Source organism: Elaeis guineensis, chromosome 5 (genome assembly GCF_000442705.2).
Source record: "Elaeis guineensis isolate ETL-2024a chromosome 5, EG11, whole genome shotgun sequence".
Lineage (NCBI taxonomy): Eukaryota > Viridiplantae > Streptophyta > Magnoliopsida > Arecales > Arecaceae > Elaeis > Elaeis guineensis.
Window position 1 is genome coordinate 81,470,625 of NC_025997.2, and position 25,544 is coordinate 81,496,168.

Here is a 25,544-nt window from a genome sequence, read left to right on the forward strand (position 1 = left end):
TCAAATTTCAAGATTTTCCTTTGACAGACTCCACCATTTAACATATTCTACCCTGAATATCCTCGTAATGCAAATGGCAACATGAAAGCTCTGTAACATTTTACTGGGAGGAAAAATGATGCTCAATTTTAACAATGTTGAATTGGCTACCAACTCAAGTGTGCATTCCTTTAGAAGATAAAACACAATCTTCACCTCTACAAATTCATCATTACTAAACTCTACATAAACACACTTCTTTTCAACTAGCCTTTGACCTTTCATCACCACCTCTAAGCCCTCGATGACTTTCAAAACTTTTGCCCGGTTACCACAACCATTAGAGGTTGACAAACCAAGTGAAATCAGGTCTATTTTCTGCTCCAAGACATGCCTAAACTTGATTAGTTTTTACAAAGTTTAATCATAAATCATCATATTGACACTCTATACTCCAACAACTACTCATAACTCATTACATTATATAAGCACCTTCTTGTTTTCATAAGAATCACAATCCATCCTAAGGTAGAGAAGAATAAAATTGACACCAAACCAGAGAAACATGCATAGAATTATAATCATTTAAAGAAATTGTCAGAATATATGATTCAACATCACCAAAACCAAAAACCTATGAAGCAAAACTTGCATGCAACAAATTGTTATCCATTCTCATTTCTAAATCTTCTTGCTATCTACAACAACCTTAAGTAATCCAACTTTTATGCAAAATAGAAGCATGAGATTGCGCCTTTAGCATTCAATTGTCAATGCCTTTTGTCCTTCAACATAAGTCATTTAGTCAAGAATCCTTCAAATACCAGCTACCTTCTAATCTCATTAAACAACATTATAAAAGTCTTCTCCACCTCTATAGAGTAGCGTCACCACCAAGTGACTATTAGTAGTATTGACAATAGGTTGGGTCAAATTCCTGATATGCACAAAACCTCATCCTGGACTTGACCGATTTATAATAAGGATAAAAAATGTAAACCCATACAAACTAAAGTATTTTAGATGGATCGCTACCAAGCATACAATCCAATTATGGCTTCAATTTTCAGTCATATATTTTAAAGAGAAAAGCTTGGCAACCACACCTAGCTTTTCCACATTAAGTTCTGAAGAGTCCTGATTGGTTGAATAAACATGAATACCAGCATGATTTATTAGAGTCTGGACTCTAGACTCTCTAGTTTCTTGGAGAAGATAAATCTCCCTTCCAATTACACATCCACCTTGTGCCCTTTCCCCCCTCTCTCGCCCCTCTCTTTCAACAACTAGCAGATTTCCTTTTTTATTTTTTCCCTTCATGAGCACTCTAACCTCCCACCTTTCCTCTGGCTCTCTCTTTCCTATCCTAGATGACTACACACCTCCCCTCCCACATACCTATAGATATTCTTTATCTTTCATCCCAAATATCATCTAAGATGTCACTCTTACCAAAATAGATGCAAAACAATATCATGTTGAACTTGAAGATCTCGAGAAATGCATCCATCTCCCCCCCCCAAAAAAAAAAAAAAATCTTAAAATTTTTTAATAGCTCTGAAAATCTAGAGCTTTTTGCAAGATTCACCGAATCGGTACCGGAGGACGTACTAGCTGACAACCAATTCGACACGATATGGGTTCATATCATGCCGCTCCAAGGCATACTAAAGCAATGAGAGCTAAAGAGGAGGGGGGAGATGAAGGAGAGACAGGAAGAGGGAGGAAAGGAGGAGGAAAAGGGAGAGGGAGGAAAAGGAGGAGGAAAAGGGAGAGGGAGGAGGGGGCACAGAGAGAGGCCAACAAGATGGGCTTGGATCCAACAAGAAAGAGAGAATGGAGAGAGAGAGGGGTGGAGAAGGCACGACTTTCCTTGGGAGAGAAAGGAAAAAGAGGAACGGCCACAATACTGTCCTATGTGGAATAGGGAAGAAAGGGAACAAAGTAGAGGATCACAATCACGGTCCTCTATTTCAAAACCCTTTTTCTATTTCCAAATTTGAAATTGAAATCGGTAGAGGATTTGCCAAGTTCACCAAAGGAAAGTCTGGAGATAGTTTGCTAACTTCAATTTGAAATCTAAAAATAAAAAAAAGGGTTCCAAAATAGAGAGCCGCAATTATAATCCTCTACTTTGTTCCCTTTCTCCCCTATTCCATAGAGGACAACACCATGGCCAGTCCTCTCTCCCCCACTTTCCCTCCTCTCCCTCTCGACAATAGAAGAGGGTAATCGAGCCTTTCTATGTGTCAAACTGAATTGGACACTTGAATCATGCCAGTAACTAACCAATCTAGTTCGATACGTCCTGAACTAGCCCATTTGATACGGTTTAGTGATCCTTGGCTTTTTAATTGTCTTTCCCTATAGAACGCAGAAAGAGCTTTAAGTAATTTTATTTACCATCTAAGGAAAATAGAACCTTCCTTTGCTTTCGATTTGGGATACACTTTCTATTAGGTTGGCAGAAATTCTCACACTAGTATGCGTTGGATATACTTTGTTTTGGGTTTTCCCTTTTTCCCTTTCTATGTGATTTATTTATTCCTATTGTTCAATCACAAGTGCCTGTGCTTGACCAAGGAGAACCTTCTGGATCTTCAGTAAGCAGCTATGAAACTCCTAGCTTACAATTGTACAGGTGCTGCAAAGCATTCCTGCTTAATTATGTTAAGGATATTTTTTTTGCATATGATCTAGGTGTCCGTTACTTTTTGGAGACAATAATATCCATGGGATCTGTGGCTCACTTTCATCGACTTATGGGGCCTCATTGGGGTCTCTTTGTGGTTCCAGCTGATGGGATGTCAAGTACTGTTACTTGGAAGAAGGCTGTGGGCGATATAGATTTTGCTTACACAGATAAGCAGGTGGTGTTTGGGGTTATTTCTCAAGCGGGGTACCCTTCTTGGATACTAAGTATCATACTTACTGTAGTTTATGCTATTACCAATGGAAAGTAGCGAAGGATGGTACGGTGGCCGGTGGCTCAGGTGCTTATGTTAGGTCTGCCAATGCTGCTTGTGGGGGATCTTAATTGTGTTCTTAAAGCTAAAGACAACAGAGGTGGAAAGTAGTTTTGGCTTAAATGGGATATTTGGGAGTATAGATCTTTTTTGCAGCTAACTAGACTCTATATTTAGGATTTCAAGGGCCATCCTTCACCTGGTGTAATAACAGATGGAGCCGGGCTAGAATATGGGAAAGAATAGATAGAGCATTTGGTTTAGCTGATTGATTGAATCTATTTCCTGAAACTCAAGTATGATATTTAGCTTGGTTTGCTTCGAATCACTGTCCATTGTTATTGTTTTTAAAAGATCATCATCATAGTACTTCACACCCATTTAGGTTTGAGCAGCTTTAGCTATTCAGTGATGAGGTGAATGAGGTGGTGAGGAAGGCATGGCAATGTGAGGCTCGTTATTCCCCTAGCATCTATGCAGCTATTATGTTGCATAAGACAAGGAGGACTTTGACTATCTAGAATTGTAGGAAGCTAGGAAATATATTGGTCAAACGAGCACAGCTGGAGGAGGAGATTCTTAAGTTGCAAATAAACAAGGCTCAGATGGGAGGATTGCAACAGGATGAACACATGCATCTATTAAAATGTATTCAGCAATAAAATAAAAATTTGGCCAAGCAAGAAATATATTGGAGGCAGAATTTCAAGATTTAGTGGTTGAAACAAGGTGATTCTAATACAACATTTTTCCATAAGTCTATAGTCTTGAGAAGAAGGCAGATTAGAATTCATATGATTAAGGATTTCAAGGGTCGATTGGTGGATAGAGAACCAGAAATCAGGTGATTATTGTTGCAAGGTTTCAAGGATAGATGGGCACCAACTGCGCAAGCTAATGTCTAGGATTTGCCTCCAACAGCTACAAGGTTAAGGTTAATCAGACTAAGCAGCTCATCTCTCCAGTTACTGCAGAAGAGATTGAAGCATCAGCAACCGGATAAAGCTCTGAGGCTAGACAAGTTTCAAGTTATGTTCTTCTAGGAATTATGGTCCGTCATTGGAAGGGATGTGATTTCGACAATCAAGGATTTCTTTTAGCAAGGTTATATGCCCACATCATGGAAGGATGCATTCATAACTTTGATCCCAAAGAAAGCCAACACTAGTAGGATTAATGATTTTACATCCATTAGTCTCTCTATCACTCTCCATAAGATTGTGGCTAAGATTTTAGTCAAAAGGTTGCAGTTGATTCTTCCTAATCTTGTGTTTGAAGCTCAAGAAGCTTTTGCTCAGCAATGGAATCCCTCACATAATATCTTGCTGCCTCAAGAAATAATGCATTCTTTGCAAAGGGTGCCAAAGCAAATAGGGTTAATGATGATTAAGTTAGACATGGAAAAGGCTTATAATAAGATTCGATAGGATTTTCTATCTATTGTGTTGGTCCATCTTGGTTTTCATGCAAAATTTATTTCATGGATAGCTGTTTGTATTTCTAATCCCAAGTTTGCTCTTCTTGTAAATGGGTGCCCAATGGAATGGTTTAAGCCCGCTATAGAGTTAAAATAGGGCTGTCCATTAACTATCTTTTTATCTTTTGCTCTAACATGCTGTCGAGTATATTACAGTCAGCAACTGAGGCAGGCTTGCTTAGGGGTTATAAACCTCATTCTAATGGTCCATATATTTCTCATGTTTTGTATGCAGATGGTTGTTTGCTTATTGCAAGGGCCGCTATCTAGGACTGTGTATGCTTGAGAGGCATCGTGGAAGCTTACTGTGATGTCGTATTAATTTAGCCAAGTCCCGTATCTTTACTTCTTCTTCAGTTCCATCTGATATTAAGATGCTTATTTGACAAGTGTTTCACGTGAACTAGGGGTGGCAACGGGTCGGATCGACCAATACCCGTACCCGCCCCAATAGATAAAAAAAAAAAATATCCGTACCCGCCCACTACCCGTCTCAGGCCGGGTATACCCGAACTGATCTCCCCTTCTCCCTTCCCATCTCCACCGCGGCACCACCACCGCCGGTGGCCCATCCGGCCATCCCCAAACCCTACAAAATATCGTGCAAAACCACAAGGGACCAACTCACACCCCACAACTCGCACAAAATCCCATATGCTCGAGAAAAAACCCCAACGGGAAACTAAAAACCCCTCCGATCCCTCAAGTGCCTTCCCCAACCGGGACCAACTCACACCGCCACAACTCGAGAAAAAACCCCAATCGGAACCTAGAGAACTTTCCGATCTCCCGCAGGTGCTCTCCTTCCCCACAGATCTCAGAAAAAGAGAAAGAAATGAAAAGAAAAAGAATTGAATAGGGAAAAAAAATTGATCAATCTACGCGGGAAAAGGTCTTACCTGTTAATTTTTTCCGTCTTTCCTTTGTTTTTCGTTGATTTTTCCTATGTTTTCGCTCGTTTTTCCTCTGGTTTTTCCATCCTCATGAGTCTCGATCGGGTGGGAGGCTTGAAGCGGCCGAATAGGGAAGCTTAGACGATGGCTACGGTTCCGACACTGGGCCGCCACCGCCGTAGGCCGGGAGGGAGGGGGGTGGTGGAGCGGGGTTCGGCGCGTGTTTGATGTAAACGAGAGAGTAAGAGAGAGAACGGGTTTCTGACGTTTTCTAAAGTTCAAACCCGCCACGTCTCTTAATCAGGCAGACAAAATCCGATTCCATTTGGAGTGGATCGGATCTGATATCCATCAGATCGAAAAAAAAAATCATCCTTACATCCATATATATATATATATATATATATATATATATATATATTCTGTAGAAGAGTATTGAGGTGTTGTCAATTCAGCTCCTCAAATGAGTTTAATTGTGCCACTTAGATAGAAAAGCATTGAAAACCTCCACCGATTCAAAGAAGCGGCTTCTTTGAATCGGTGGAGGTTTTCAATGCTTTTCTATCTAAGTGGCACAATTAAACTCATTTGAGGAGCTGAATTGTTTTCAATGCGTATATTAGAAAATATATTAGAAAATAAATGTTGTTTAATTTAAATATTTTTAATTAGTTATACATATATTAGAAAATATATTCTTTATTATAAATAAATTTTTGTATATTTTGGTATATAAATAAATATATTATTTATTAATAAATCCTATGTTAGATTTATTGATAATTGATAAATATTTGTTAATTATTTATTAATAAAAATATTGAGCATATCAAATATATTATTTATAAAAATTATTAGTTAATATATTAATATATTTATAATATAAATTACGATAATATTAATATAATATAAGTGAGAGCATTTCTGTCAAGAAATGATATTTTCAAATCACCTCTACTTAGTAATCCCACATAAGAAATTAAAATACCATCCTCTGGTGATACTTGTTATACCTTCACTCTCAAAAAAATAGATATGGGACTGAAGCTCTTGTTTCAATTGGGAGGACGGAGCCCCTCCTTCGGTCTTCACTGGGATGGGGAGATATGGTAGCATCATCGGCCCTCTGGAGGCCTCCAACGGCCTCCTTTCCCTCTCCCTCCCCCCTCCGGGTTCCACTGAGCTTGGTAATGGTGCAATGAGCTTGCCTGTCCTTTGTCAGCCCTTTCTCCCTCTCCTTTTTTCCCCCTCCCCCTCTCTTTCCTTCTCTCTCCCCCTCACTTGTTTCTTGTTTCGAACGTCAGAACCATCCTCATTGATCGCAATATGGTTCGGCATGTCCCGAACAGGGCTGTTCGGGGTGGTTCAGTGAACCATATGTACAAAAAGATGATGTTGGAGAAGGATGATGTACATTGATCTTGTTGCAAGGTGGCACTTCAGGGTAGGATTCAGAATGGAGATGCTGAAAAAGAGGATGATGATTCAAAGAAGTCGGAGAGGAGAGAGAATATAGATACTAAAGACGGAGGTGGATGCTGGTGAAAGCAAGATAAAAATTTGTTGGTGCTAAGCACCATATTCATATTCTTTCATATAACAATAATAAACTTCCATTAAACTGAGATGTAACTTTTCGAAGTTTGAAGTGTTGTATCTGCAGTAGGGTTGTTGCCATTTCTTAGTAGCTAGGCAATGGGGGAAGGGGATTGTAGTAGTACTATGGCAAAAAAATGAATTTTTGTGTGTAGTATTTTCAAACTTCAAGGAACGACATAGTCATCTAGCCTTTTTTCCCCAATTATTTGGGGCCAGATTAAAACTTATTGGCTATTTATTCCTTGAAGTTTATTGGGTTTTTATTCCTTCAAACTTCAAGGAATAAATATCAACAAGCTACTTTTACACGATCATGTGTGCAAGAATTCCTATTCAACTTTGAGTTGTGACTTAGTTCATTCTTTTCCAGACCCGTATATGCAGGCTCTAACTTCCTAGTTTTCAAACTATTGTGGTGCAGGTCTCATGGTTTTGAGGCTGAATGTCCAGCATGGTATCTGGGTAGATTTAAATTGTTCTCCCATGCATTTGAGATATTACAGTTCTAAAGTAGATTGGAAAAAACTTCGGCCAATGATTCTCAAGAGAATTCAAAACAGGGCTAAAGATTATCCCGTGAAAAGCATGATTCCTGTGGCAAATGAGGTCCTTAAATCCAGAGAACTTTTAGTAGCAGGTGTTTCTGCTCTCCTCCAAGTAATTCCAATCAAGTCATGCAAGTAAGCAACATATTATTTTTTTTCCATCTCATCTACATTCCTCTGTTGGATTCTGAATTGACTGTTTGATTCTGAAATACCTCAATCTGTTTTAGCTGCATTTTTTGTAATCTGATATGCAAAATTACATTGTGAACATTTAGAAAAACTAAGACTGAACATTATGGGTGTGCTAACTAGGTTTCACATGAATTATAGGTGGATCTACTGGGTCTATGACTAACCATCCAAGTGAATGCTTCATTGATCAAACCAAAATAGAATATTGATTTTTATTAATTTTCAGGAGACAGTTGAGATTTTAGTGATGTTCGTTGGCAATGGTGGAGCCAGGATTTGCGGGGCCGGGGGGTGGGGGACAAATTACAAAGAAGATCGTCATTTGTGCTTCTAATTTATTGTGATTAGAAGATTATTTTACATTTTTAGTTTCTTAAATGATAAGCAAGAAGCCATGATATCCCTTGAGCCATACAAAAGTAGGCAGAACCAACAAAAAAAAGGAAAGAAAGAAAGCAAACAAATTCCTGGTACAGATGAAAGGTTCAAAAACCAATTCCTAAGACAGAATTGCAGCATTTAATATTTGTGTTTGAACCATGTATTTCTAATGACTCAGTTTTTTCTTTTTGAACATGGGTGTAACTTATCAGATAGGAAGATCTACAATTGTTTGTAATTATGAGCTATGGATGGTTCTAATCTAAATGATTGAGCATGTAGTTTTTACAGGCTGTCATGTAGGCACCTCGGTTACTGCCTGGGCGGCCTCTTAGCAAATACATATACAAGAATTTATCCTATCTCCAATGCTCTCCCATCATTTATAGAGACATGTTATATGTGATTCTAACGCACTATCAGCTGTAGGATTTCCTTGCTGATCTCTCTAAATGAAATTTCTCTCAGAAAAATTCCCAAGAAATCTCCCCTGCACAAAAAGAAAAAAAAGATAAGGACTTGTCTATCCAACTAACAAAGCATGTCCCAATCCAAACTAATTTCTGGTTTCTTGTCATAAGGAACCCATTATTCACCAGTTACACATACTAAGGTATTCATCTTGTCTGGGATTTCACCCAAGGTTTGGTTTCAGCCACCGATATAGCATAGGAGGGTCCCGAGCCACTCTGCTTTTTCTGTCCATGGGAATTAGATAATCTAACAAGAAATCCAGTAGCTATGCGGCAAAATGGGGACGTAATTTTACTTCTTACTTCTGTTTTCATGTCTGGACAAGAATCATGGAAGCCTGAGTCCAGGATCAGTCACTAGCGCGCTTCTGAAGTTCCTCGAGCTCCTTTTCGAAGTTCGCCTTCTTCCGGCTATAGTCCATGACCCCCTTCACGTGGAGGTTCCGAAAGCGGGTGGCCTCCGCAGTGGCCTCCGAGTGGCTCTTCCTTAGCCTACAAAGTTCGTCTTCCATCTTCTTTGACTTTTTTGTTAGATGACGAACTTCTTTTCTCAGATTTTGGATCATGAACTTCAGCGGAATTCCCTGCGGCAACAGAAGCACTTCGACAGGGCACTGTCATCGGGAAACAAGAGCATCAAGACGCGGATCATTATAAGAAAAAAAAGAAAGAGAAGAAGAGACGAAGTAGAAGAAAAAACAAAAGGAAAGGAGTCCCCTATAAGGAGGAACCCGATTTTATTGACTGAATGTTTCTTAAACACAAAAGAAAGAAGAAAAGTCACAATAAAAGAAAAATACAAAGTTAGAAGTCTCGGACCTCTGGAACAGAAGTAGAGGAGCTCAGCGCTCTTGGAAGGTAGGCAGCGGTGGCTGCGGCAGTAGGAGTCCCGGCTAGAGGAAGACCGGCAGCAGCTTCCAAAGGCCCGGCTCCATCTTCGGACGCCTCGTCCAGGAAGCTGAGGTCGAGTTCGGGAAATTTTTTGACCATCTTCTCCTTGCAGAGTTCGAAGCCTCTGATGAAGGCAGCCTGGCCGAACTTGACGTTCAGGTCCCTCATCTCGACGGAAATCTTGAACTCCACCGCTTGGACCCTAGCCTCCGAGACCAAGGTCGGGATCTGCTCCTTCAAGTCGGAGATTTCAGCCTCTGCCTTCCTCATCATCTCCTCCGAAGCAGCTTTCAGGTCCGTCGAGGTCTGCTTCTCTCTCTCAAGTGCCTCTCGGAGACTGACGACCTCGGCGGCCTTCTCCTTGAGGTGAGTAGCCTCGACCTGACGACCCTCCTCCGCCTGGGCCGCATCCTTCTTCGCCTTGTTCATCGCCTCGATGTTGGCGATGAGCTGATGTCCGATCTGCAAGAGCGATCAGAAAATCAGTATGAAAGCTGAGGAGTTAATTGAATGAAAAAGCAAAAGGAAGAAAAAAGGTGAACCAGCCTACCTCGAGAAGGGACCCCGTCCCAAACTCGTTGTTCAGGATCGGCATGGACGATCCTGTGGACGACCTCGAGCAAGACGCACCCGTCGACCAGCCTTTTTATTAGATCCCTGTTATTAAAGAGATTCTCCCACGGCTCCTCTTCAGAGCCGTGGGATTCTTCGATGGCAGCTCGACGGCCACTGACCTTGCGGGCCACCGTTTTCTTTCTCCTCCTCCTTTCGGCCCCTGGCACCTCCTCGGGGCGGGCCTCCAGAGCGGAAACCTCAGCGGGAGAACTCCTCAAAGAGGCTCAGGGAACTGAGGGCTCAGCGTCAGAGGGGACGTCGACGGCAAGGGCCACCTGGGCAGGCGCGGTCGAGCTCATATTTTCTATTCTTGCCTTCTTCGCCGACCCGGAGGTAGTGGCACCCTTTCTCTTGTGGGCCTTGAGGCCCCTAGCAAGCATTTGTGCTGCTTCAGCGTCCATGCCTGCAACAAAAAAAAAGAGAGATTGGTAACGGAATAAGAAAAGGAAGAAGTGGCGAATGACTTAAAAAAAAAAAAAAGAGAAGGAGAGATAAAATACTGACAGGATCCAGGGGACTCAGGCCGATGTTGAACAATTCTTTCAGAATGTTGGAAAGGGAAGGAGTCGGATAATTAATGAGTTTCTGGGAGGCTTGAAGGTCGTCCTCCCCCAGGCTGGAAGCCCGACGAACGGAATCCCTCAGGGAGCCCCAAGGGGGCAACCCCAGCCTCAAAGTCGGACATTGGACGTAGAAGTACTTCTCCTTTCAGTTGTGGATAGAAGAGGGGGCACCTTTCAGTAACCCCTTTCTATCGAACTGGGGGAAGAAATACCACCAGTCCTTTACCGAAGGGTGATGTTTGAAGGTGTAGAAATATCTAAATAAAGAAAGGGTTGGCCGAACTTCAACTATGTGGCAAAGGGAAAGGAATCCTATCAAAAATCTAAAGGAGTTCGGCGCGACTGAAGCTAAAAAAATGTTCAGGAAACGAAAGAGAGCAACGACAAAGGGCGGAAGTGGAAGCCGAAGTCCGGCACGGAAGGCCTCCTGGTACAAACAGAAACGGCCAGGAGGAGGGGCACTAGCTCGGTCGATTGGATCGGGAAGCTCCAGCTCGCACTCCGGAGGAACTCCATACTGAATCCTTATCAGTGAGAGTTCGTCCGGAGTCAGAGAGCAGGGGATGGTGTCCGGCGCAAAGACCAGACGAGGTTCGGCCCTAACTACGGATTCATCTACGGTACAGGGACTTTGGGGGACTGAGGCCGACGAACTCCTAGAATCGCTAGAAGAGAAGATACTGGAAGACATTTTGGATCAAATGGAAGCCACAAAAAATCCCGAAAAATTAAAAAAAAATTGCAAACAAGCTCTCGGGGAAACTAAACGAACGGAATACGAAAAAGAAAGAACAGAAAGACGACAAGGGAATAAAGAAGTTTCGGAACTAACCTAGGTTGGCCCGAGTGCAGGAAGGTGGCAAGGACGATGGAAGTCGACCCGGGGGACGCCTAAGGCCAAGAAGGATGCTAAAGGAAGACGGAGCTCTCGGAAAGAAGGAAACTGAAGAAAAGACTCGGGCAAAGTGAAACCCCTGAAGGAGGGGGATGGATTTAAATAGACCTCGGGGTCCGGTGCAGTAATGATTGCGGATCTCCTCTGATCGACCTGTGATCGTCGCGTGTCCCACTCATCATGGCAGGCGGCTAGCGACTGACAAGAGTCATTATTGCACCATACCTGGAGCGCCGTTCTAGCACAAGTTCCGAAAAATCTCTTCGGATCACCTCGATTTGAAAAAACTCCGGCACCTGCGTGCCAAATGCCAAAATATCTGTGACTGATCGCGTACAGAAATCGAGGTAGCAACTTCGACTGTAAAAATTTTTCTGTACTTCATTCGAAACCCGAACTCGGAAGTAGGGGGACTGGTGTTGGGTATAAAATACCCCCAGCCGAAGTTCGTAAGAAGCCGACCCTTCCAGGACTCTTCCGACTTCCGACTTTGTGCGACATGTTTCCGGACTTCTCCAGTAGCCGAGCTTCTACAGTGTTCCCAAGCTCCTCCGACGGACGAACTCCCACAACGCCTTCTACAGTGTTCCTAAGCTCCTCCGACGGACGAACTCCCATGCCTTCTACAAGTGCCAACCGAACTCCTCCGACAGACGAACTCCTACTGTGCCCTCCGAACTTCTCCAATGATAAGCTCCTTCAGTCGTCTATCGGACCGCTCCAAATGCTCTCCGGACTTCACCATCAGCCGACCTTTTACAGCGATTGACTGTTATCCGAACTATTTCAGACTTCCTCCTGTCACGATCGACTCTGCTTCGGGCTTCTTCCTGACTTCGCCAAGGTCCGTGCCTCTCCAGCGGCAGGACTTCTACAGCAACTGGACTCCATTCAAATTTCTACGGTGGTCGACCACCTTCCGAATTCCGTCCAAACTTCTACAGTGAGCGACCTCCATCCGAGCTTCTACGATAAGCAGTCTCCATCCGAGCTTCTACGATAAGCAGTCTCTATCCGGGCTCCCACGGCAACCAGTCTCTATCCGAGCTTCTACGATAAGCAGTCTCCATCCGAGCTTCTGCGATAAGCGATCTCCGTCCGAGCTTCTACAGCAAGCGACCTCGACCTCCCTTCGGACTCCTACAAGAGTCGGACTTCGTCCAAACTTCTACAGCAGGTGGATTCCAGACGAACTTCCGCAACGGACGGGCTCCAACAAATGAATTTCTACGACGACCAACTGCCTCCGGTGTCTTCTGTACCTCTCCATGCCATCGGCCTTCTATAGGTGCCAGCCGAGCTCCTCCGATGGACGAGCTCCTACAACACCTTCCAGACTCCTCTATTGGACAACCTTCAATAATGCTTTCCGAATTCCTGATGAGCTTCTCTAGCAATCGGACACCAGCCGGACTTCTCCAACGAAGATTCTCCGTCCAGGCTTCCGCAGCAGATGACCTTCATCTGCAGCATCAACGCCTAAGACATCCGACCACAGTTAGCACGTCAACAACCTCGAAACATCCAAGCTCCTCTCAGATTGTCGAGACAGAGAGCTAGTCTGCTCCACCAGACGTCCCAATCGAGCTTCAACCATCCAGTCTGAACTCCCCAGCAAGTCGCGACAACGGACACAACTCCGCTTTCCGTAACAGACTCCACGTGGCCCCACCACTCTCTGGCAAGTCGCGACAACGGACACCACTACTCTCCGTAACAAACACCACGTGGCCCCGAACGGCCCACTACCAGGCGGTTACAGACGTCGCTGTCAATCAGTTACGCTCTCCCGTCTATAAAAGAGACCCTCCAGATACGTTCTTCTCGAGGCTAAGCTATAAGCTCTGGTACTATCTCTAAACTCTGCAAAAAATCCCGTTCGAGTGCTCCATTTCTGTTGAGGCAGAGTACTGACTTGAGCGTCGGAGGATCTTACAGGAGCACCCCCAACTCCGATTTAGACTTCTCTTGCAGGTCCCGGCGGCAGCCGCAATCTCTTCGACTCCAGCTTCTCCGGCGTCAGCAGAATTTTGCACCAACACATTACATGTTGCTAAAGTACTAAAACAATACATACCATGCCACACATGCAGTTGGAACCTAAATCCAGGCATTAAAAATCAGAAAGGAACTTCTTTAATGACAAATTGAAGTTTTCAAGTTTTACAAATATTTGGAAACATTGTAAGGTTAAGTTCTATGAGACTTAGAGCAAAAACTTTTTTCTTCTTGACATAGGTATCACATTCCTACCTCCTAACTTTCAAATATTGGTATCATATGTTATATTGCCATCAAATATTACATGATGCACTACCTCTTAAACAAAATTTTATGACATTTTTATATCAGATCATATTTAATGGCCTGAGTCAATGACCACACAAAAGAATTTATCAAATGGTTCTACAAAATGAGATCCTGTAATTTATTTTTCTAAAACTTTTTATTTTTTATAATGATTTTTCCCTCATTTCGACTAAAACTACTAAAACTGTTGAATTCTATAGTCATCGTCTTGCTGAAATTTAAATTTCAAATTCAGTCCTTAGAATATATCTTGTTTTGATGTTTACACTAAGCAGACATATAGCAAATTGACATCATGCATCCATGACTGAATAATATCCATGTTTTGGTACGGACAAGTGATGCTTATTTTTATCTTGCAAAACTGCTAACTTCAAGCCCATAATGTTCACTCGTTAAATCCATCTAAGTGCAGCTAAAATACCTAACAGGTCATAACAAAAAATCAAAAATTTTAGATCAGCATTAGATATAAAGTCAAATCACAGCACTACAAATTAACAATTTAGACTATTTATTCAAGCAGCCACTACCCTCATACGTTCCTTAATTTAAGGAGGATTATGAAAAGCTATTGTCTGCTAACAATTTGGTAAATCTACCATTTTTCTGTCAGAAAAGGATCATTAACAAGGACGCAGTACTTAATGGATATTGTTCCAACAGCTGCTAATATAACCCAGAGAAATTCAGCTAAAATTTTCTACACTCTAGGCAAAATGGAAGACAATTATACATATTCCCTTAAATTATAACATAAAATCCAGTTTAAAGAAATATAATTTTATAAAAAAAATTCCAAAGACCAAAGCCATTCTTATTAAACCCTTTCACCATGTTTAAAGCCACTTCAAATACTAAGAAATTGAACATATACTAATCAAAATCAGGTCACCTCACAAATGAATCCTGCTGCTAATTCTGACTTTGTAGTTGGAACCGTTCAATAGATTTTAAAAAATAAAAATACATAAAATAATAAAAGGACATGATAAGTAGTCCCATGTGACACCTAACCTCCAACTGCAAGCCCAGATCATTGTCTGGTCCTCTACAGCACTGAATCTTAAAGCAACCTAGTCAATGATCTGGTTGAAACAAATTAGACTCTACCAAATAAATTCAGAGTTAAAACCGGATCCAGACCACGCCCTAAACTTCAAGATTTGAATCAAAATGTCCTCAACCCACATGATTACAAGTATCAAGCTGCAGCAAAGACAAGTTTCAACTCCAAATTTTAATGTGTTACACCTCAAGGTAGCTGGAAGCATAGCATGAATTGCAGAGAAAAAAACAAAATGATAGCAAAGAAAACGTCATAAAAAAATCTAAGAAATTCCATCGAATCCACCATAGAAATTTCATTGAACTGACATTCAACCAGCAAACCAATTATTAAAACAATACCTTGTAATAAAACCACAAGAATAATATAAAAAAAGTTGCATATGATACAATATAAGTACAAGAAAATTAACATGTCTCAACTCTCAAGGCCTATTCTTATATTAATCATTTGCAAAAATCCTTTCCGGTGGAACTAATGCATCTAGCTAAACCATGAAATAAATCGTCTACTCCATCTAATTTGGGGTATCACGTTATCCAACAATGAAACAGTAGCAGCAAAATCAGATCCCTAACATCATAGCTAACCAAATAAATAAACCTTTTCTTTTTTTTTGGTTTTGGGGGGGGCAGTCAATGAAGAACAAATCATAATGGATTCAGATCCCTCAACGACCAAAACAGTATATATCACAAAGAACCCTAATTTCTAACTAACTCTGCAGAAATCCCACCAACAAACCATCCAACAAGAAATTTCCGAGCGACGAGAAGAATTAAACATATCAGCACAAAAAGAAATACCTAAAATTTACCAAAAAAATAATCGACGCAAATTATCCACAGAACCACGAATAAAGCACTAATTTGGCCCTCAGAACATGGCAAATCCGAATTAGAGACCAATCTTCGATACCTGGCTGGAGATCGGTCTTCGAAGATCGCGAAAACCCTCAATCGGTGCGCAGAGAACTCCAAATATTTGGTCCGCTTGGATGTGTATGAGGCAAGAAATCGGAACCAAACCTTCCATAAAGACCGAGGACATGCCGACCTAGAAGCTAGAACCTTGGAAGTGAGTCCTCATATAAAGTTATATGCGGAAGCACTGTCTGCCGTCAAAGCCCATTAACTCAAGGATCAAGACTTATCGTTGAAGTGCGCATACCAATTCTATGCTGATGGACGTATATTCCTAATCTGGACGTAACCATGGGTGAGTTGTTGGGCTTGGAGTCCGTGTCTTCCGGAACGATCTGATCAGTTCGTTTGGTTTAACGTTCTGATTCACCGTACCGACGGTCAGGATCATCCCATCTTGGGGTTTCTGGATATTGCGACAAAGCTGGTGACTGGTGACTATCCGCCGCATCATCACCCAGCTCAACGGTTTGACTTGGAGATCAATGATTAGTTGAGGACGGGCTTAACTGGCATCCTTTAACCACCTGTGTGACCCTGAATGGCCCATCACTTGCATGGTCTGATTTAAAAGTCAGACCATAATCCTGTCTGCAACCAATTTCCTGCCTGCATACCATAATAAATCCCAATTGCCACAATAGTTTAGTGAACTAAGAGATGATTTTTATACCCAAAAAAAAGAAACTAAGAGATGATTTGACATGTGATCAGTAGGTCATAGCAGCACTATTACGCTGTGTTTGGTAATATTGTTGGTAACATCATTTTTATTTATAGAGCTTTGGACGGTTGAATGTTTGCTGCTAAATCTTCCAATGAAAGCTGTTTTACCAACTGATTACCATATTTCTCAAATTATATAAAATTTTAATATTTTTTAATATAAATAAATTATAGGGATCGCATTTACACTTTAAAAATTTTAATTTTTTTAATTAGACTTCAATGTTTAATTTTTCATTACAATAGGCTCCAACCAAGTTCTAACATTGTTAACATCATATATAAAATGACTAAATTATCCTACAGAAGATCTCATTTTAATAATAATTTTTTAATTTATTAAATAAATTTAAAAATAGAGTTTACGATAGAAGAGGACGGCTGCATTTTTTTTTCCAAGATGGCGGCATCACCTGCTCCGCCAGTGCCAATCGGGATGCCCGAAGTCCTTAAGCTCCATGCGGCCATCAACCTCTTTGTAGCATTCCTCTTCTTTGTCGTCATCTTCCTCTCCCACTCCCCAACTCTCCAACCAGATGGTATAGTGCTACTCTTCTTCTTCTCCCTCTAACTAGAAAAATCTATTAAAAATAGAAAAATTATAACTTTTTAAATCACCAATTTACCGCACAGTGCATGCTAAAGAAATCTAGAGGGGCCATGCTAAGACAAGGAATCTAATTTATCCCTCTTAATGTAGGATGTTGTAGATGCTTATATGGCTTGAATAATTGAAAGAGAGAGGTTTATTATTATTCTTGTGATATAAGCTATTCGGTAGACTCACCATCACAAGAACCAATAGAAAAGAATGGGCTTAAACTTTGAACCCCCTTTCTGGAATGTGAAATCGTGGGCTATTGGGGACATTTGATCCCTTTTGTCAAGAAAATTTTTTGAAAGATAATTGCTTGTCTTTGAGGTGTCATGAGATTACAGGAGAGCTTAAAGGTTATAATTAGAATATTCCTATAGAAAAAAAAGAAAAAAGAGAGAGAGAGAGAGAGAGAGAGAGATTGGCAAGTAATAGCATGATATCATATTATATTGATGACTATATTAGTAAGAAGAAAAAAAATTGAGAGATCAAAATGGAGATAGATATCAACTCTTCTTTTCCAAAAATCTTTTCTCACAATGATAGGAGAAGTAAAAAGAGGACAAAAAGAAAAAGAGAACCGCAATTAACATAACAACAAGACCTCCTATCTTATTGACCCACTTTATCATCAAATAACAAATAAAAGAGCAAGAAATGGGCAGTAAGGAAGATCTATACTCAAAAAGAACTCTCACCTTCCATTAGATGACCACCAAAAGTATAATAATAAAATCTCTTATCTTCTCACCCACTTTATCATCAAATAAAAAAAAATAAGAAATAGAGAGCGAAGAAGATCTACACTCAAAAAGAAGAAGAAAATCCTCACCTCCTACTAGATAACTCCTAGCAAGTAAAAAGAAAAAAGAATAAGAAAGAAGTCACATGATGGTCAAGGGATCTCCTCCCTTCCCATCAAAAAAATAATCCTTCTCTTGATCCAAGAAAGAAAGGTATGTATGGAATAAAATATTTAAAATGATATCACCAGACAATCATGTGTTCATAGATTCTAATGAGGATAGATGTTTGGAGCATATTGCAATCAAATCTTAAATTTTGGAGTCTGATTGAAAAATTAAAAATTTTAGGATGTAAGTGCAAATCGCAAAAAGTTGAAGAAATGTCCCAATAACTAATCATTTTAATAACCAAAATAAAACAAATAGTTTTAGTACCAAAAAATAATAATAATAGATATTATATAATGTTTTCAATTATCTAATTATTTGTATTATCAAAACTATTACTATAAAGTATTCTTACTTTATAAATTACTTATTTAAATATTTAACCCAAATAATATAATAAATAATACTTTTAAATATGTTATAAATATAACAATATTTTTATCACATTAACATTGTTATATGATAAAGTGATCCTATTATTTTAGTATATTATTATAATATTATATTATAATCTTATTCTACTATAATAATATTATATATTATGATATGATTATTAGGATAAAATAACAAATATAATTATTATATTATATTATATTTTATTATATTAATTATATGATATTGTACTGTATTATATTGTACTATATTGCATTGTATTGTACCTTCAAAAATTGTTATTATAAAATATTTTTAACTTGTTAATATTTATAAATTATTTTTTTACGAAAGTTTCATTATCGAGACTCACACTAAAGTCTCTAAGAAACAAACAGCTGCTTCATGCGTCTCAAACTAATAGTTTTGCTAAAGGGTACAATAAGACCTTTTTCTTAATAAATCATTTTCGACTTTTGGACAGGCTGTATCGTTTCTAAATAGATAATATTTAGAGTCTGTTTAGATTTTTGGACCAAAGTCCTGTGGGATATATGAGTTGGACCAAAACAATTGGTTAAATTAGGCTAGGTTAGGCCTATTTTTGCAAATACCCAAATGATAATTTAAGTGAGCCGGCTTGCATCTCATAGGGAGGAAGAAGAAAGATCTCAGCTGTTCTTATAAATATGAGCCTAACACAACCTAACTTAGTTGGTTGCCTTTGTCCAACCCATAAATCTTATGAGATTTTGGATCCAAATAGACATTAAATAGGATTTTTTTTCATTAAAAAGAGTATAACATCCCTAAACAGTCCCAATAAGAGTTTAGTAATGAAGAAATTCAAAGATGCAGAAAGATGGAGAATATCAAAAAGAAGAGGACCTGATCGTGTTAAAAAAAAAAAAAAAAACTTCCCAATGATGCAATTAATGACAGTGCTAGAGACAGCTTCAAACAAAATTTTTCCTTAAAAAAATATAATTAACTCCAAAAAAGGAAACAAAAATATAATTTAACCCAAAAAAAGAGAGAGAAACCACTTTGAACAGGACTATTCAAAACAGAAATAATTTATTTAACTTCAAAAGTGAAATTAACAACCAGCCACTTTGGGGTCAGAGAGATGCAAATTTTGTTCAGCATTGGAACAACCAAAAATTCGGCCTAGGCTGAAATCCATGATTATGAAGCCTGAACCTGACCTCCTTTTAGGCATATCACCCGAAGAAGCTGGCTTAGAATTGGGTTTTGCTTTAGTTTCTTAAAGCCAAAACCAAAGTCTGACCAATCTTGTCATAAGAAAACAAAGGTCTGAGCTAATTTTGTTTATATTAGTTTTTTTCAAAACAAAATGTTTATGTTTGAATTGACAAACTCTACCTCTTATTTCAACTCAAAGGTCAACATATTCTAAGTCTAGCCCTCCATTTGATCGGGTCCGCCTTGTTTCGGGATGAAGGAATCTTAGTTCATGTGCTTTATAAACAATAATTCACATGAGTCTCCAGTCATTCAAGGTATACCTGCTTAAAAATCTAAGGAATGGAAAACATAAATCCATGCATTTTGTGATGTACATTGTAAGGAATGCTTTGGCAATTGGAGGGGATGGGACCATGGAACTGGAGGGGATGCAGTAGGGGTGGAAAAGGAGGGCCATTGCCCGCTGGCGCTTTTGAGAAAATAAGGAGCATGCTTTAAGCCCCTGCCCCCTAGTTTTTGGATATTTTGACATATCTTACGAGCAACACTGCAGTATCGCTGTGACAAATTATTGCAAATATTTTCCAACACTCTTGAGAAAAGCTACTTGCATGTGGATCATCCCCAGCCAAAAGAATATCAAAATACCAATATGTAGATTCTAGAAAAGGTTTTTATTGACTTTCACATTCGAGTAAATTATAGAATTCCTCCTAAGATTTATGTTTATTACACTTATACCTAATAATTTAAAAAATCTACGCTTACACCTAGTTAAATTAACAATATTAATGAAACCATTTATCTCATACAAAAAATCGAAATTGCCCATGAGAAAGAACGATGTTATATACATTTTCTTGTATTCTCGGATAGTTGGACTATCATATCACTTAAGGTTATTTTGGATATTTTTGAAATCTTTTCTGACGTGGCATTTGGATCTCATTTAAGATTAACAGTTTGACTAACATTCTATTATGTTATGAGTTAAAATATTGGATAAAAATAATAAAAAGTTACAAAGACACTCCTTCAAGTATGGGTTATTTATATTTAGTCTCTAAAAGTCTAAAAATGTCAATTAGCCACCAAAACTTTAAATTTATTACAATAACCTGCAACCTTTTATCTAGATACTAGCACTATTAATGAAGTGGTGAAAAAGACAAAAATACCTTTGATTCAAAGAGACTATTCTTTATCATCCATCTATCTGCATAAATCTCAAAGTACTTTATTCTCTATCATTTATCCCTTTGTATAGATCTTAAAGTGCTCCTCCATCTTTTATTATTCATTTATCAACATAAATCTTAAAGTGCTCTAGTCTCAATCATTTTTTCCATATGCACAAATCTCAAAGGGCTCTATTCATTATTATCCATTTGTTTGCATATATCTCAAAGCACTATGTTTGTAATCCATTAGCTTGCATAGATCTCAAAATACTTTATCAGTGATCTATTCGCTAACATAGATCTCAAAGCGCTTCACTCTTTGACATCCATCTGGCACACAAATCTCAAACTACTATATCCTCTCTCATCTATTTGCTTACACAAATCTTAAAGCACTCTATCATCTAGCACCTATTCACTTGCATAAATCTAAAAGCGCTCCATCTTCTAGCATCTATTCACTTGCATAAATCTAAAAGCGCTCCATCCTCTATTATCTATCTACCTGTACAGATAAAAAATTCATCCTCTATCATTCATCCATTTACACAGATCTCAAAATACTCTATCCTCTCTCATCTATCGTATGCATAGATCTTAAAGCACTCCATAAATCTCAAAGTATGCCATCCTTTATCATTCATCGGCCCACATAAATCTTAAAGCACTTCATTCTGTATCATTCATCCATTCAAATAAATCTTAAAATATTTCATCTTTTATTATCTATTCATATACAGAAATTTCAAAATACTCCATCCTTTATTATTCATTTACTGATAGAGATATTAAAGCACTATTCTTCCTCCATTTTCTTTCAATTTCCACCAAAACAAAAGATCCTCGTTAAGTTAATGGGAACGATAGTACTAAAACTTTATAAAAAAATTAACTATCATACAATCCTCACGTGATAATATTTTGTAATAAAGATAATGACTGGACTATATTTCAACAAATTTAAAATTTTTATATATAATTAATATATTTTAAACTTTTGATGTCTAAGTATAAAACGCCCAAATTTAGAGAGATGTCTTTGTAATTTTCTTTAAAAATAACCCTAGAAAATGGTAAGCACAGAATTTTCAAACTATTGAATGTAAATATAATTCATACCTAACCTTAGGAGGTTTTTTATAATTTACTCTTGTTGACCACGAACCAAAAATGAAATCAAGAGCTTATCAATAAATAGGGAAAGATGAGTCCAGAAAGTTTCATGCAGAAACATAAGACCTGTTGATTTGTTTTTAATTCACATTAAAAAAAAGGCATAAATGTTTCTCAAAGCAAAAAGTTTTTTTTCTTTCCTTCATGCTCTTTTCAACATTTCAATGATACATGTTTCTGACGGATATAAACATCAACTTACAATGTCAATAAATCCCTGATTTAGCCCATTCGACCCTCTCACTAACTATCCAAAAACAGTCCAATGGTTATTAACATTTTTAATCAAACCCAGTTCCACACCCTCCAGTAGATGCTTTCTCTGGTCCAATGATAACATCAAATGAACCTTCTCAACTAACATGATCTCCAGCTCGATCTTGAAAGTATAAACACCTATACAACAAAGACAAATTGCCTAAAGATGCTTTCTTCAGCACTTGGACAAAACTTTCCATATATATTCCAACTTTTCCATATTTTTCCCTCTGCAAGACTGCATCAAACGCCTCGTACACAAATTCCAATTTTGAATTGAGCTTTCAAGCAATCAACCTCTTCTATAGCTCATTTGGTTGTTAGTCCGTGCACCTTCATCATACAAAAATATTTTGATGGCACTCTTGCACCTGCCTGCATGCAAAGCTCCACCACAGCTGGTGCATGTCCGTAAAAACTGCGCTCGCTGTCCACAAGAACAGGAGGATCATGGGGCCGTGGATGCCACACCAATTTCGGAGGCACGAGGTCATCTACCTCTGCCTTTTTCCACATATGGGACCCCCTCCAGCTCTCAAATTTAAAAACACCACAAAGCCTAGCCTTGTGTCCTGATGGCCCAACATGAACTTCCAAACAGTGCTCGCAGACTTTTGCTGGGTATACTAGCAATAGCTTCTGCACTCCAATTCTGAGCCTCTCCCAGGCGTCCAAAGTTCTTTGAGCTACCAAACTCCACTCTTCTAATGATCCAGAGAATGTCACACTTGCATCATCTTTGCTAGAATTTGGTACTGGGATGTGGTTATGCAGAACTTCATCCGATACATCAGCTCCTGCATGATAGCATAGCTCGACAACAGTAGGGACACGATCAAAATCAAATCTCTGGTCATGCTTTATGATGCTCTGGAACATGTTTTGGAGGTGGAAGGCCTCCACCGGGGCAAGGATGTCATTTAAGTGGCCATCAACCCATCGATGTGGCTGGTCTTTGATAATGCGCTTGTACCCATAGTAAGATTTGATCTGATACCCCGTGTCACCAATATTTACTTCAGGACAAAACCTATAAGAAAATCATAATCAAAATGAACAAATAAGCATACTAATGATACAATTCTATAAGAGCACAAAGAGACGAATATAACAAATATTCATGGTCTTCTCACAATGTTTATGGTGGACAAAGCCCCTTATCTAATTTAAGGATAAATTGCTTGACCATTAAAGTGACACATTTTGAGTCTCTAGATGATATGGAGAAGATTTCTATGAGGTTTTTATGGGGTGAAAGTGCATCGGATATTATCCATTTAGATCCATTTTTTTATCCGAATTTATCTGGATATAGATAAAAATTTAAGCATCTGACTAATATCCACATCCATATGAATAGACAACCACCTAATCCATATCCGAATATCTGATTCTACTTATAACCATATTTAATTTTACATAGTACTCATAAACTTTTAAGAAAAATATATAACCGTAATAATATGTTATTAACTTGATTTACTATCTACTTAGTAATATCTTCGATTCTTTGGTCGTAAAGTTCAATCATCCAACTTACATCCGTATTTATATCCGTACTTCCTATATCCGATTTATACTCGTATCTGTTTAAAACAAATATGGATATAAATTTTTACATTCAACTAATATCTGTTTCCGTATATATATTTGTCAAGCAAAAAAAATATGGATATAGATATACTAATATCCCTAGGTTTTTGAGTACATCAGTCCTATTATGAGAAAGCAGTCAAACCATCAATCATAAGACAGACCATACGAAGGTTCACATAATCTTCAGAAACTTGCACATGCTATGATCCGAAATGTAAAAAATGCTCAAGAAAACAAAGAATCAACATTGAAGCTCAGTCATTACTAACAAGTACAAAATGAACGTAATGTTGGTAGAATATGTAGATATTTGTCACCATATTCATAGGTTCTTCTCAGTACCAAGGTTCATCAAACTGTCCCAAAACAGACAGTTCAAGATATGCCAAACCGTACTAGCAGACTATCGGTGCAGTTCGATCGTTCGATTAGGAACACTGACGAAAATCGAGTGAGGGAGAAGGAAAAAGAGAAAGAGAAAGAGAGGAAAGAAAAGAAGAGAAAAAGGCTAACAATGGTCCACCAAGGCTACCAAAAGCTGTCGAGGCCTCCGGGGCTCTACCCTCCTCCGAAAAGGAGAATAGAGAGAGGAGGGAGAGAAATGGATAGAGGGGAAAGCAGCAAGGAGGCCGCAGACAACTGCCGAGGCTCTTGAATGGTCGAAATCGAGCCCACGACGTTCGTAGGATTGAAATAGAGATGACCTGCCCTATTTCTTCATATAACTTTTTTTTTGGCACGATACACAGTGAAGTCGATAGAGGTGGGTCATCCCTGTTTCGACCTGCAGATGCCGTGGAGTCGATTTTGGCAATCCGAAGACCTCGACAACTCTCCAGCAGCCTCCCTGTCTTCCCCTCCATCCGTTTCTCTCCCTCTCCTCTCTCTATCTCTCTCATAATTCTCCTCTCTCAAGGGAGGGTGGAGCTCAGGAGGCCTTGACGGCCCTTCGATGGCCATCGCTAGCATTTGCCTTCCTTTGCTTCCCTCCCTCCCCCCAATCTGTTTTTCTCTTTTCCTCTCTGGTTCTTCTTCTCTCATGCTTTTGTTTCCGTATCGGTTCGATCCAGGTACAATCCGATATGGGGGTGTACCAACCTATACCATCCGTCGGTCAATATGGGATCCGATTCCGAGTCAACAAACCTTGCTTCTCGCAAATATCAAATGCCTATAGTTAAGGAACACAATTGATGCTAAACTACCAACAGGGATGCTTTCTTCAATGACTGAAATTTTATCATTTGCATTACTATTTATAAAAATTTGTTTTATTCATAGCACTCAGGACATGCCTACATCCACCTTAACAAATATTTTCATAAATACTAAGGTCCTCTTTGGCTAAGCTTTTAGGGTGCCAGAAAGCACTTTTTGGCTCTCAGAAAGTACTTTGGAGTGATATAATGATGTTTGGTAAAAATATCAGAAAACTGTTTTGACTTTGGCAGAAAGCTGAGACGGTCTACTTGGAAAAATTTGTATTTTGAAACTTTCTCCAAAAGTACTTTCTGACTAATGTCAGGAAATTATTTTTCTTTCCTCAAAGTACTTTATCAATATGGTTACCAAACAGCAAATAGTTTTTTGTAAAAGTTCTACTTCTCAAAAGTTCTACTTCCAAATGTTTCAAAAGCTCTACTGCCAACAGCAATCCCAAACAGGACGTAAGTCATGTAGCTTAAGCTTGGATGCTTTTGCAACATGTTGGTTAGCATTAATAAAGCTAATTAAAATTAATGT

At 39.0% G+C, this 25,544-nt stretch overlaps 3 protein-coding genes across 6 annotated transcripts in view; all 3 read right to left on the reverse strand.

The window, feature by feature from the left end:
• LOC105035788 (protein translation factor SUI1 homolog) overlaps nt 1-15,877 on the reverse strand; it is a 62,885-nt gene extending 47,008 nt beyond the window's left edge. Inside the window, exon 1 of the mRNA XM_073257983.1 lies at nt 15,770-15,877. The gene's annotated coding sequence lies outside the window, so the exon portion shown is untranslated. The remainder of the gene's footprint in view (nt 1-15,769) is intronic.
• Nucleotides 1-15,899, reverse strand: part of LOC105035789 (APO protein 4, mitochondrial) — a 52,429-nt gene extending 36,530 nt beyond the window's left edge. Inside the window, exons 1-3 of one of the 4 annotated variants that reach the window (XM_073257982.1) lie at nt 9,950-15,762; nt 9,328-9,861; nt 8,812-9,122 (exon numbers count right to left, since the gene is read on the reverse strand). In XM_073257982.1, the coding sequence (XP_073114083.1) occupies nt 8,859-9,122; nt 9,328-9,861; nt 9,950-9,994 (843 nt within the window). In that variant the 5' untranslated portion in view covers nt 9,995-15,762 and the 3' untranslated portion in view covers nt 8,812-8,858. The other 3 variants (XM_073257979.1, XM_073257981.1, XM_073257980.1) reach the window with 3 other exon arrangements.
• Nucleotides 15,900-22,003: 6,104 nt separating this feature from the next.
• On the reverse strand, nt 22,004-24,761 carry LOC140858006 (APO protein 4, mitochondrial-like). The gene is made up of 2 exons (XM_073257418.1): nt 24,625-24,761; nt 22,004-23,235 (listed from the first exon to the last, which is right to left on the reverse strand). The coding sequence occupies exons 1-2, from the start codon at nt 24,759-24,761 to the stop codon at nt 22,515-22,517; spliced, it is 858 nt and encodes a 285-aa protein (XP_073113519.1). The 3' UTR covers nt 22,004-22,514.
• Nucleotides 24,762-25,544: the final 783 nt, after the last annotated feature.

Coding starts and splice junctions, on each gene's coding strand:
- LOC140858006 (XM_073257418.1), bottom strand. CDS start 24,761: ATGGCCATCGAAGGGCCGTCAAGGCCTCCTGAGCTCCACCCTCCCTTG. Junction 23,236..24,624: donor GCTGCTGGAGAGTTGTCGAG/GTCTTCGGATTG, acceptor ATTTTCTTATAG/GTTTTGTCCTGAAGTAAATA.